Source organism: Hoplias malabaricus, chromosome 1, assembly GCF_029633855.1.
Source record: "Hoplias malabaricus isolate fHopMal1 chromosome 1, fHopMal1.hap1, whole genome shotgun sequence".
Taxonomy (NCBI): domain Eukaryota; kingdom Metazoa; phylum Chordata; class Actinopteri; order Characiformes; family Erythrinidae; genus Hoplias; species Hoplias malabaricus.
The window spans coordinates 55117544-55132333 of NC_089800.1; the positions used below are offsets into that span (position 1 = coordinate 55117544).

Below are 14790 nucleotides of genomic sequence, written 5' to 3' on the forward strand. Positions count from 1 at the left end.
CAAAATTAACTCGTTCAATATTTCGAATAGTTTTGTATGAAATAAAGTCTCTAAAATAAAACTTCAATCAAGTTGGAAGTAAAAGACGTATCCATGTGTGGGAGGGGGGTGGGGACTGATATATATTCTCTCCTACAAAAGAGGATCACTGCAGAAAATGTTTGGAAGCCAGTGCCCTGAGGAAAACGTGGGGAAACTTTATCAAACCTGCTTTGAAAAACGAGCCCTCCTCCCTCCTGTGTGTTGAAGTAAACACATGCTGACGTATAGAACGTGACTTACCGCCGGCACCAGCAGCTTCTTCACCTCCTCCACGGCTCTCCTCATCTTGATCTCGGCTCTGGCCTGTGTGTCCTCTACCGTGATCAACACGTGGAGATCTTCATTCAGGTGTTCCCAGTTTGGCTTCCCCCTGTTCTGCTCCTCCTGGAGGGGGAAGAGAGAGCGTGAGAAAAGAAAGAGAGAAAGAGACATGAGCGGTTGTGACACAGTTGTAGAACGTGATTGTCTTACACAACGACATGCTTTTGAGCCAGCGTGAGAGACAGCGGGAGACAGTGGGAGAGAGACAGACAGTGGGGGAGAGAGAGAGCGAGAGAGAGAGAGAGAGAAAGACTGACACATTTTATTGCACTAGCTGACAGGCTGGATGTATTGCAGTCAGCAGTGAGAAGGAGGCGCAGGGCAAAACGAAGGTGGCTCCGCTTTTCTTCGCATTACGGAGTCGGAGAAGACATTCCACAACCTTGTTGCTATTAAAACTTAAGAGGCCTGGGTTACAGACAACCACAGATACATTTGGCCATGGTCCTGCTCACTGCTTCATTTAAAGAAAACCAAATCCCAAAGAATCAATTAGTCCAGTGTCTGTGAGTCGCTCGTATCAATTTTCGTCCAGTGATTCAGAGTCGAATCTCTTGGAGTCGACTCAGTCTTGGTTTGCGATGCCTTCTGAAGTGACTTTGAATGGAAATGTGAAATAAATGCATTAAAATGTTTTTTTAAAATGTAACATAGCATTTAAGTTAAATCCTGTAACGTTCAAAAGAATCTACAAGCGCCGTTTCCAAAGAACTGCACTGACACCTGTACCCGGATTCTCCAGATTCTGAACAGCTTCATTTGGGAAATAAATTCAGTTTTGTCTGGAGCTATGAAAGTCCCGAGTTCTAGGGGTGGACGATACGGCCCCAAAACAATATCAATATTCAATAACGATACAGATTGAGTTTGCTACGCTGTGTTACTGCGGTCCATCTGCTGGTGTTACATGACACAGCACTGCTGAGTTCTCCTCTGATTCCTAAAGAGCTTTTCCAGGAACACAAAAATTCACTACAAAGAATACTATGTAAATTACAAAAATCACTGTTCATCCTGAATCTACAACAAAGAGCAATGACTGTGTGAATCTACAGACTGTAATTCATTACTGTTTCTTTATGGAAATAAAGAAGTCTCTGTACAGTTGTGTTTAAAATTACAAAAAGGATTTTCCCATTGCCAAGTCTTCTATTAGGAACGATGAAGGATTCTGTGATTCCAAGGAGCTCCAGTCAGAGCCCTAAACGATTCCATCAAATCTGAAGTGGTCTGACGGTTACAGATGTCTACAAACGACCTGTGGAGTGTGTATTGTGTTCTCTTGTGCTTTCACGCGGACCGAGTGATTGAGGAGGGCAGGAGGCAGGTGTGAATAACCTCGGCGCCGAGGCGCTTTATACAATGAGCTCCAAAGAGAGCCATTAGCGGCTCTTGAGCGTCCGCGGTTCTTCAGAAGAGCAGCAGCCCGTCAGCTCCAGCTCCATTCAAAAACCAACAATTACCCACCGCCTGCCTCTCAGCACCCAATTCTCTCGCCCTGCCATTCAGGAAAGGCTGGAATAAACCGCACGCTGAAAGGAGAAATGGATTTTTCTCCCACTTTCCTTCTGTAAATTCTCCTACTCTGCAGCGAGAAAGAATAAAACAGCACCGGAGCGACACCAGACCCCCACTTCTCCATTATCTTCTACACAGTTACACAGATCTCTTTCTGAGGGGTTTGACAGAAGGGTTTACTTAAGGAGCGAGTGACACCACTCTCACTGTCAGAGTTAGGAGGCAGTCTCCACTCCTGAACTCTGAACTGCAGACATGCTTCAGTTTCTCTAAAGCCCTGTGAATGCTCCACAGCAAACTGCAGCTGCTCTTATTCCTCCCCTCAGAACTAAAACAGTCTTTACCATCGAACCAGGGACAAATCTAGAGTGTGGAAGCACAAAAATAAAATTGAGAACTGTTCAGGGACAAAAACTCAGCGAGGCTCTGATGTGTGCTGATTCAGTCAGAAATATAGAGAAAGTCAGTATAAAGCAGACGAAGACGAAGGTGTAATTCCTGTTATAAAAGTTGCATTTGCAAAATAACCGTCACAATGTGATGTGTGACTCGGACAATATTTGATCTGGTGCACACTCACATCCCAAACGCATCCGAACTCAGGGGCTGGTCTATCATTAGTAAAACACTTCTTGAGCATTTTCACAAGGGTTTCACAAGACTTCATCCAAAGATGTAAAAGCAGAGGGCAATAAAGTAGGCCATTCGTTAAATACAACCTCGCAGAAACGTTTCCTAGAAACGAAAGTGTTTCTGAGAATTATTTCCTTACAGGCTCAGACTCTATCAATTTTAGAGAAAACAAAAAACCACGCTACTTCAGAAAGAGAATTCTAACACAACTGGCCAATGTGGAGTTGTTAAAGACTGGAGGGAAACATGGATCAAGTGTCACATCTGCAGTTATTTATCTTTACTTTAATTCAGTGTCAGAAAAGTGGTGGAGCAACAACAGAGGCTCCGTGCTCCCTTTTACCACTCAGAGGAGCATCACAATGGTTCTGAAGCTGTAATTTTAAATTAAAAATACGACAGTGTTGCTTTAATCACATTTCTTCAGTGGGTTTTATCAGGCGAGACCGAATGAACCCTGACTACACTCTTCACAACTGAGACGTTATTAGGTTCAATGTAGATACGTTCATTTTAGGGTGATATATGACTAACTTAAAGTAATTCATGTGTCAGGGGATGATGTTATGAACAGACTAGTGTCACTGGAACACAAATAAACACATTCATTAATTCAAAATTTAGAATAAAAAAAATAAATTAATTAAAAATGGCAGGAGTCTAATGGTCGAAAACTGTGTTAGTCGTTCAGTGTCACCAGTGCTCCTCAATTTTCCTCACCGTTCTCTCTGTCTCCCACGTCTCCCCTCCCTTTGCCCTAACGTGGAGATAATAACATTTAAAATATTATTTTTCAGTTAAAATACACCTAAATGAGCCGTCTGTGAAGCTGTAAAAGTGGCGTGAGATTAAAATAAGATTGAGATCACTGTATTAGGATTAGTTTAACAGGTGATCAGTATCAGAGCCGTACAAACCTCAATTTTATTGCTTTTGTGGAAATTCGTTTGCTACAGAGACCAAACTGCGGTGTTGTTTAAGAGGCGTTCATTTCAAAAAAGCTCCTAGAGCACAAAAGAAAATGCACCATTTTAGGGGGAAATGAATGTTAACGTTGGCCACAGAACACCATCGAGCACCATTTAAAGTAGAAAGAGCCTCAAAAATTATTTGCAAATTAGACAAACAAGCTGAAATGCAATTACAGTGCTGTTTAAGGTGGAATGGGCAGTGAGTTTGTAATCCTGGGTCTGTCCAGTGAGAGTTCCTGAAGTTGTTACAGAAGATGAAGGAATGAATTAATGAAAATCATAAAAATAACCTGCTTTCCTAAAGTAGTGTTAAGAATAAGTGAATTCACTATGTAAACACCTCTCCAGGATCATTCCATTTGTGAACGCAGAGCGAACTGAACATAGATTAATGAGTGAAAAGTGTGAATGAGACCGCAATCATTTCATAAAGAGATTTAATCACGGTAAATATTTGTGAATCACTGAATTTCTCTCTCTCTCTGAACTCCCCATTCACTGCAGGTACGTCACAGCCATCCCATAATTCTCAGCCCGTCAGCAAATTCAACTTTAATGGTGATTCAGTCTTATCTGTCGGACAATCAAAGTCACCTCCCGTCTGCTGACCAATCACAGGGACATCAGTGTGTGACCTTACAAACACACAGAGACACACACACACACACAGAGACAGAGACACACACCCTGATAAACAACCTTATATGGTTCTCTCTATAATCCGTCCTCTAGTTCACACTAACACACCACCCCCACGTCAGTGTCACTGCAGCGCTGTGAGAATGATCCACCACATCACACCTGCTCTGTGGGGGTCCTGAGTGCTGAAAAACAGGTGGAAACGGGGTGATAAAGTATGCAGAGCCACAGATGGAGTAGTGTAGAACTGTAGTGTAGAACTGCAGCAAGACCGGAGACTGACTCTCTCTCTCTGTCTGTCTGTCTCTCCCTCTTCAAGGTCACCCCTCGTCCACCGAGGCAAAGTGATGACACGTGAAAAGTGTGAACGTGAGGGAGGGGCGGGCTGTGAGCAGAGAGCATGCTGGGAAATCCTCTCAAGAGGACGGAGACACTGTTTATGGAAGTCTGAATCCAAAGCGGAGGTGACGCACTGTAATCGAGTTATAACACGACATGGACATGAGGGGGGGAGAGTGTGTGTGTGTGTAAGAGCGTGAGGTGGGGGTGGGGCAGTACTGTACAAAATATATCAAAAGTCAATGAGCAGGGAGAAAATATTCCTGGGTTTCACTTGCCTTCTCCCAGACTCCATGCCTGTGTGTGTGTGTGTGAGTGAGAGAGAGAGAGAGAGAGAGAGAGAGAGAGAAAGTGTGTGTGTGTGGTTTCAGTCTCCAGAGAGTGAGTAGCTTTCTGAATTATTGAGGGCAGAAAGTGGCCAAACCAACAAAGCTGAATGAACTAAAACACCACTGCTCTCTCTCTCTCTCTCTGGGAAAGGTGAAGCTACTGTAATATACAAACACACTTAATATTCTAAAGATTGTATAATGCTCATTTAAAGGTGCACCCACAGACGTTCAGGTTTACACACACACACACAAGGTTTGTAACCTTCTGTGGAGTGATTGAGCTACATCCAGTACCACTGATGGAGCGGTGTTTATGATGCAGAACTAATCCCCAACACGAGCCCCCAACTCTCACTGATTTTCCACTGCATGGTCCTTATGCTCCATAACTCTTCTTTTCTCCTCCTCCACCAGGTGAATCAGGTCCTGGTTCTGGAAGCGGGTTCTTGTTTAGCGGCTGTTCTCTCGTGGTTCAGAGCGAGTTGAGTAGGGACTAAACCGTGGTGTGTAAACCTTGCAGAGCGCTGATTGTCCAGAGAGAGTCGTCACACTACACCACACAACGCAGACGACCAGCACCAACTCTCCATCTGTAAAATCTCCAGCTGCAGCAGAGATCACGTTTGTTTTTATCCGACTCACGACCGCAGTTCATAAAATTACGCCGTTGTCTTTTGAAGAGGTTCAAACGATCCTTGGATCGGTGGCCGATGAAAGAATCCAGTGAGAGCTGGACGCTGCAACAAGGAAGGAACAAACTCTACTGATCTGTCTGAACTGATGATGGAGCTGTGTTCAGTCCTTAACGACACCGGACACACCCGACACCCTATAAAGGAGTGGAGAACTGAGCAGGGCCTAACAGAGTAGAGAACAGTAGAGCAGGGACTATGCAGTGGAAATGTGTTCTAATGCCTGCAGCTGGATGTAAAGTTTTCTCAGACGAGTGGGAGCTACGTAAAATGGGGGACAATCTGCTTATGAATGAAATGATGAATGAGCAGTCGTCTGAAAAGTTTTAGCTCATCATTACATGGGCAGAGGAAGAGGAGGTGGATGAGGAGGTGTTTTACCTTCTTTTTGTCCCTCATGGAGCTCTTTCCTCTCACCATGATCTTACAGCCCGTCTCCGCCTCCAGCTGCTTCGCCGTCAAACCTCGCGGCCCCAGAATCCTCCCCACGAAATTATACTGCAGAGAGAGAGAGAGAGAGAGAGAGAGAGAGAGAGAGAGAGAGAGAGAGAGAGAGATTAGCATGTGAATGTGTGTAATTCTGAGGAAAGAGGAAGCTGCACTCTGTGTGTGTGTGTGTGTGGCGCTGTCTGTGGGAAACACTATATTGAATGCATCTGCTTTTCTTCCCCATCTGAAATCTGCCAAGCTGCTGCTGCTGGAAGTGTGTGTGTGATTAGCTTCTGCAGCTGTGCTGACTACAGAAACACACTCTTAAAAATAATTCACATCTCTCTCTCAGCGCATGGATTCTCTGTTATTAATATAAAATAATATAATATAAAGGAACGTTGCTAGTGAAGCTAATATCAGTGTCTGGTATTATGCAGTTGACACTTCTGTAGAAAGCTATTTTCTGTGTGTGCGTGTGCGTGTGTGTGTGTGTGTGTGTGTGTGAGAGAGATCCCTGCGTGAATGTATGCTCCTTGTTTTTGTGATGTGTATGAATATGGTTTATGGAGCAGATAAAATATTAAAACATTTGTTCACAAAAAAGTATAATTCACACAAAATAAAATACAAAAACAGCCATGGGGGAGGAGCTGTGTGTCCACTCAACAATAACATGAGTCAAAAATTAAGATACAGGGTTATTAATGACACATTATGAACCTGGTATGAGCTTCAAGGACATTTCTGAAACACTAGAGATCAAAATTACCTGAATTACTGATGAAACATCTGTGTAAATGTTAATTATCTAACCAAGGGTTACCTGCTAGAGATGGGTCTCAGTCTGTGGTTTCAAATTACACCAGAATCTAAATGTAATGCTAAAAAGCACCACACATTCCTCTACAGTGTACACTGTAACGTTATTACAATAACAATCTTGCTATCATTTGTTGTAGGAAGAGTATGACGTTTATAAAAATACTGTGATATAGAAGCTTAAAATAATAAACACACAGCTGATATTCAAAAAGCCTGTCTAACATTATACATTCTCATGTTAAAGAACCATGAGTGTCTGTTTCATTCTCCACCAGAGGGCAGTGTAGAACCTGCCGCTTACATTTTGAACCATAAAGCTACTGCAGGAATCTAAAAGGTTGAAAGAAAAAGTATTTGAGTGATATGGGGGCGATACATATTTGAATCATTAATAAAACCAGTACTGATTCCCTTAATTACAGTCCTGTTAATTATTAAGAAGCATTTATGAAAATTGTTTATTTCAGGTGTTGGATGTCCAGGTTATATTTATTTGGCAGTCGTGTCCCCTTCAACCCGTGGAAGAGACATGATGGAGTCTGACTGAAACGCCCAGTCATTTATACGACACTAATTTCCCAACAGAACACTTTCATACAATGATACGCTCCTCTGGTATTTTAATTATGAGGGAGAGAGTGTATACAAGTGTGAGTTCATCAAGATTCATCTGTTCTTTTGAAAATATTCTTAAACTCCTTAACCCTAGCGCTGATGACAACAAGAGTATTTTTATTATCTATTATTAATTGTGTTCATATAAAACTGAATGAGAAAAATGCAGAAAAGAGAAAGAGACGGCTGCAAATATTACAGAAATAACATATTAAAAAGCATATTAAAGGCTGTTTTTATTGGAAACGTCTCCCTATTTCACAACCTCAGGACGACCAAAGCCTTTTTAATGTTAAAGTTGAAGCCAAGCCTCTCAGCTCCCCAAAGTTCCTAAGCAAGTGTCTTCTCTGTTGAAACAGAGAAAAGAAAAAGCTAATAGCTCTGAAGCGTGACTGAAATGATCTGAACATGAGAGGAAACCCGGGGCGTGTGGTCAGTGGTGAAACTGATAATCAGAAATAAACACAGTTCAAATACAGGGCTCACTTCACTCAAATCAGTGGTTTCACATGTTTACAGCAGCATTCCCCCGATAAACACACACACACGAAGAACATTTTAAACGCTTCACTGCTTCGGTTTAGCGTTAACTGAAGTGTGCTGTAGATTTAACAAATCCATACGATCAGGATGAACATCTGGAAACACTGATCTTCACTCGCTCACAACACAGCGTCTACTTTTTAGAAAGAAAATGGCCTCTTATTCATAATTTTACCATTAATTTACTGTATTTGTGTTTGGGTTTCTTGTAATTTTATATCATTTTATACGACCACCACATTTACAGAGATGATACATTTGAATTAATAATAGTAATTACTACAATAATAATAATAATTTTTATTATTATTATAGATTTATGGTGCCCAATATTTTGTAAAAGTGCTGTATTTACAGGCAATCTAGTCTTCTAAAGTTTGTTAGATTCATCTACTTCTCTTTCAGTTTCAGTAAAGAAGCAAAAACTGGACATTGTGTTATAGAGTAATTGTATGTAAAATTATGCAAATGTATTTTTGCTGAATTATTCTAAATAAAATCTATAACAAACCCTACTTTCCCATATTAAATCCTTTAAAATCAAAGATTAGAAGCTGTGTGTGTGTGTGTGAGTGTGTGCCTGTGCCTAAAGGACTTGTCTGTTCAGATCACATTTACTGAAGCACAAGAAGCCACCGGCCAAGACCTTCACGGTGACATCATCGACCCTGTGACATCATCAACTCGACCTGCTGCAGGGACTTGAAGGAACACAGCCCTCTCTCAGAATTTATAAAAATAAAATAAAAGAATCCCTCTTTTATCCCAAACGTAGCTGTGTCCCAATGATCACGTTATTGATTTATCGTACGATACACGGACATGTCCTCAGTGATTGTTGCTGACCTCAGTGTTGTCCGCTGTGTGTTTACTGTGTGTGTTTTTACAGGAGAATAAACGTCTCCAGTGTTTTAGACGCTCGCTCTGTTCTGGAGCCGTTATGTGGATCTCTTTAACAAACAGTGGCTTTATTTTAATGATGATTTATTTATTTAGGATATTTAAACATCTTTTATATTCCAGTTCCTATTTCTGAGTATTCTTAATAACTATGTTTTTAACCTCTCTTTAAAAGATACTCTTTAAATAACTATGATTTATCTCAATTATTTTGGGGACAATATTGATCACGATAACGGCTACTGAGACAGTTCTCCCTCAACATCAGGCTGCTTTGAGAAGACAGTGTGGATGATGTATAAAATAATTAGCACTGACCAGGATCAGTGACACTCTCGCTCCCACGTGCCCAGTGTCAGGAGAGACTCTGAGCTACTTCCTGTTCCATTTCTGGAATACAACTTTGTTAAACAGGGTGGGACAATACGGTCAAAATCTATATCACAATATATTTCAAGAAACATGACACCACCACCAAACAAAAGCTTCATGGCTTAGTCAATGTTAGTATTTTAAACCAACTTTAAAACTGAGTGAAATGAACAGAGAGCGGCGCCTGGTGATGACCGTCAGTCAGTGACAGGCTGGAAATCTATATTTAAATAATGAAAATGTTTTTAAAAATCAAACTGTTATTGAAACTTTATAACACGATAAATATAAATATTGAACTATTGCCCAGCCCTAGTGTTAAAATTTAATGACGTTTTAATACAAAGCTGAAATTCAATAATATTGAAGTAACAAGCCAGTGTTGAGCTCCTGCTGGTGTGGGTTCAGCGCAGGTTCAACTCAGACACAAGGACTGTCTCTATGTCGAAAAAAACCCCAAACAAATAAAAAATAAAACAACAAGGTTTCCTCAAGTTACAGCATCTTCATTCTGCATCCAGCTGCAGATATTTTTATAATTTACAACTTATTAATAGATAAGAATATTAAAATATAAACATCTCTCTCTCAGTACGTCACAAGCTTTTACCATTAAATGACTTGTTTTTAAGGCTTTGTAAAGCACTTAATAAAAAGTGTTTAACAAATAAAGCTAATTATTAATATTATTTTGTCCACGGCACTGCTTTCTGTTATCCTCCTTTACCCCTCTCTCTTTTCCTCTCCAGCTCCATCTCTTGCTCTGATGCAAATGAGAGAGGATTCTCCTCTATCGTGTGTGTGTGTTTGAGAGAGAGAGAGAGAGAGAGAGAGAGAGAGAGAGAGAGAGAGAGAGAGAGAGAGAGAGAGAGAGAGAGAGAGAGAGAGAGAGAGAGAGAGAGAGAGAGAGATGCTGATTGGACATGACAGAGAGCAGGGGCCTGCTGCACTGGGGGAAATTGCTCACTTTGAATACTGGAACCAGGCAGTAATTACAGCCAGAAGGGGACGCCACCATTTATTCACCAAAATACATCAGGAAAGAAGGAGGGAAAAGATGAGAGAGGGAGAACTGGAGAGACAGAAGGAGGGAAAAGATGAGAGAGGGAGAACTGGAGAGACAGAAGGAGGGAAAAAGCAGAAATACATGAGTAAAGACACAGGACAGTTTCCAGTAAGATTTCAGAGATGTGCAACTCAGCCCCCGCCGGTGGGGGATAAATCAGAACTTGTACCAAACATTTCCGCTGCTCAGCGAGTTTTTGTTCTAGAAACACAATAAACATAGCCCAGAAACCTTAAAGGGTCTATTGTTCAAATGTGTGGAGGCTAAATAGAGATGTATTTTTACCTGGATGTTCTAGAAAGATGAATAGGACGCGGCTTGTCTCTCTCAGACTCAGTGTGTTCATATGATTACAGCACAATAATCCGGCTGCTCTGATTGGAGGATCATGACGTGTGAAAACGATCATTTTAGTCTCAAACAAATGCACAGACTTCTTTCACATTATTGTTGCTGGGTTTGCGCTGAATATTGGCATCTGTAGCTTTTTGGGAACAAACTTTAGGTAGGTGAAAAAAAATTAGGGCTGCAACAACTAATCGATTAAATCTATTAAAATTTATGGTTAAAATAGTTTGCAACTAATTTAATAATTAATGACCCAAGTCATCAAAAGTATGGGAACACTTTACATTAACGCCTTCAAGGAACAGCGTTAGGTGCAACATGTGCACAGCTGATCTCGCATGGTACAGCAGCACAAAATCACTGCATGAGCATCTGAAAATGAAGCCGGTTGAAGCTGTGTGTGAAAGAGATTAAGTATAGTAAGTTAATTCTACTTTTTCTCTCACTCAATGTTACTAGAGCCTGCTAGAGTAGTTAAACAACATTTGTTTTTCTTAGTACATTGATATTACACTCGCGCTTAGCAAACAAGCCCCCTGCATTTTAGTTCAGTAGTTATTAACTTAAAAAAAGGTGTATGTTCATATCTACACTTTCTCTCTCACCTCAGATAAAAACAGCCCAGCATTGCTGACTATGTTTTGAAGAAGATCTGCACACCACAGCAAGCAGCTGTTCTCACTGATGGTATCCTGAATATGCTAGTAACAGAGAGGAAACCAAATTTGGCTTGTCTTCCTTTTTATCTGATTAGTAATCGATTAATCGAAAAAATAATCGCAGACTAATCGATTATCAAAATAATCATTAGTTGCAGCCCCAAAAAAATAATAATAATAATTAAATAAATAAATAAATCAAGGCGTGTCAGATCACCTCAGACTCCAAGGGGTTAACAAACGTGGACAGCAGCTTAAACCCAACACACTCCATGTTCACTAGAGCCGACCTTCCACCAGCTGCTGCAGCGTTCACATCAGCCGCGTGGAAGAGACGTCAGATTTACTATTATATTCACTAATGCAAAGACTAAAATATTAGTGAGAAACATGAGCAGTGCTCAACTGATCTCTCAGCAGCTGGAGGAACATGAAGCAGATGGAGTACAGAGAGAGATCCGTCTCAAAATACTTTACAAATGCATACATTTTAATCCACAATTTAAACACGGGTCACAAACACTGTTCACGTCCCAGTGTGTGTCTCACAGTCTGCAGTTTGTACAAATACAGTCACATCCACAAACACGACTTGGCTTTTCATAGATCATTTGACGCAAAAATAAATACATTTAAATGTATATTGAATATATTTCTAAAGCCGAAGTCTCGAATTTAAAATGTATTTGTAAAGTGTTGAATCTGCGTTTATGGATCAAGTCTCGCGTGTTTTCCGTGACGTGTTTTTGTTCATTGCCTCACGTGGGTTTTTGGATTTTGAGACCTTCCTCTCATTTTTGAGAGCAGAGGGTGGGGTAAATGTGAGCAAAACAAGAGCAGATTTCTGGAAAATTCCACTTTGCTACCCCCTTCAGTACCAGCAAACCACATCACAACATACACACCCCAACCCCACACACACACACAAAGCCATTTTTGCTCCAGTAAACACCTAAAAGGGCAAACCAGAGAGAGAGAGACACACAGAGAGAGAGAGAGAGAGAGAGAGAGAGAGAGAGAGAGAGAGAGAGAGAGACACAGAGTAAGACTTTTACTGTAGACTTACATTTTTATAATCAACATAAAGCCAAAGAGGACACATGAAGACAAAGTGTCTTATATTTACAGTTAAAAAGAAAGAATGCAGCCGGTGTAAATAATCCACCAGGATTAAACGGGTTAATTCAAGGCTGTGAGGCACCATCACACACTGAGCCCCTGTTCTAAAACACAGGACTAATATTTACGTTTTAAACTCTGATACGAAGTTTGATTGTTTTTAACTGAACACAGGACAGTGCCCCGTACAGAAAGTGTCAGATAAACCACACTCCCTCACATACCCACAATCAGTGGTGAAGTCAGGCCTTTAAACGCTAAGCACCAGCGATATGAAAGTGTCAAACAAATAAATACAGTGGAATTTGAGTTCCTAACTTGTGTTTATTGATAGTCAGAAAACACGTTATTTCTTACTAATTCAAGGAATAAGGGTTAAAAGACCGTTGGTCCACCCGGAGGTAAACAGGGTGAGTGTTTTAGTTGGTGTTAGTTAACGTTAGCTTGACTTGCTAAACTCGGTGGCTCAGATTATACTCGGCTAAGTAGCTGCATTACGAAGGTTTATAGTATCAGATGAATTCGAGTTCGACTTCGATCACATTTACAAGAACGGTACCTCTAAATTTGAGTTTAGCTTATTGCTAGGCTATTGTCAGGAATAATGTTAGTTATTTATCGCTAGCTAGATACTGTCATAACAGTCAGTCATAACGGTGTTTTACCGCGGTGTTGTTCAGCTGTTGTCCACCAGTGACGTCGCGGTTGCGTTCAAGAATTTCCGTTGCGAGCTTGGTGTTTTCTGGCAATTTAATAAAATTGTCAGTTTTAAAGCAAATTTACAATGATATTTTCATTTTAATTCATACTTATATATGTCAGTAACTAAAATAATGTGCAATACTCATGAAGGTCCATTAAGTGGAGCTTAGCCTTTATTTGAATAATAAACTTCATACAGTGAAACTTTCCAAATCTACAATAAACACAGCACTGAGAAGCAGAGGAAGCACGTTTGGCTGAGGCTGTGAACGAGTAATGTCCGTCTCTTATTTCACCAAGAAAACAGGCCAGAACGGGGTGTGTGTGATCTCAAAAGTGAAGCTACAGGGACATAAAACAAGGCCGAACAGGACCGAGGGCCAATGGCCAAATATCGGACAGAGATGGACGACCGACTAAAACTTACTGCAGCTCTCTCTCTCTCTAAACACTTACAGCTCTCTGTTCTCTGTTCCATTTAACTACGCCACTGAGAAGACTTGAATTTGTTTGGAAAGAAAACACACCGCTTCACTTTAAGGACGTGATTCATTTGGAAGCAGACAGAGGAAAGACAGGAAAGAAGCAAAAAAACAAAATCAAAAGACAATGAAAGGAAGAGAGAAGACAGACTTCAACAGGTCCCTGAGTCTCACTCTGAACTTATGTTTATTACTCCCCTGGTTTCTCCAGGAGAAAAATTAACTGCATTTCCTACATTACACTGGCACACTCCAAAACATTACACTTATTCAATCGGTCCAAAGTGTTCACGAGAAAAATACAGACACACACACACCCCCCATTGTAGAAACAGAAGACAGGAGAAGAGCAGAGGTCAAAATCCAGATCAATCCCCTGGAGAGCTGAGGTCGAGGGTTCAAACCTACTGTAGAACCACAGAACAGCAAGGAATAATATGTCCCTCCATCTGTGTGTGTGTGTGTGTGTACTGCTGCACTTACAAGGCCTTAGTGTTCACACTAGTACAGTAAAATGTTAAAAAAAAAAAAAGTCGATGTCCTCCACTGCATCAGCAGACTCTACACCACACTCTCGAGCTTCACCCTCGCTGACGGAAACACACCTCTTTACAACCTGTAAACAAGCTCCAGCTCTGTGTAACACAACATTACAGGACAACTGAATGAGAACAGGCCGAGGTCACTGTGGACACGTACAGGCTTTTAATCCATGAATATTTCATTACATTTATCTCAGAAAACATCATTTGTGTTGATTACGTTTGATTTAAAAGAGCAGCTGTGATTAACATCGGGGGAATGTTTCTGAAAACTCGACTCTCGAGGGTCTCAGTACAGTTCTTGCGTTTCTGCATCCAAGTGCGATTACTGCATTCACACCTACATAAACCAACCAGAATCCGATTAAACCGGACTAAACAGTGCAGGTGTGAACACACCCTGAAACAGCACACACCAAGGGGTGGGGGACAGTTAAGTTCATTTCTCAAGCCCCCAGTCCATTCCGCTGGTGTATGGAGAATAACCCACAGATTCATGTGTTCATTTATATAACTCACCCCTTCAGATTTACAACTCTCAGCCACAGTTATCAGAATTACACTAACAGGCACTACACACACTAACCCCCCCCCCCCCCCCCCATCCCTCCCTCTCCCCCCGGAGTATAATTCCCTTGCTTAATTTACAGTGTTAGGTGATGGTGGGCTCAGGGGTCTTTAGTGCGCTCTCCACAAAACTG

General features: G+C 41.1%; 1 protein-coding gene across 6 annotated transcripts in view; it reads right to left on the bottom strand.

Moving 5' to 3' along the window:
• qkia (QKI, KH domain containing, RNA binding a) overlaps window positions 1-14790 on the bottom strand; it is a 92867-nt gene that overhangs the window by 43247 nt on the left and 34830 nt on the right. For all 6 annotated transcript variants that reach the window (XM_066666775.1, XM_066666777.1, XM_066666773.1 and 3 more), the window contains 2 exons: window positions 5869-5985; window positions 283-426 (listed from right to left, as the gene is read on the bottom strand). In XM_066666775.1, coding sequence (XP_066522872.1) covers window positions 283-426; window positions 5869-5985 — 261 coding nt within the window. The remainder of the gene's footprint in view (window positions 1-282; window positions 427-5868; window positions 5986-14790) is intronic.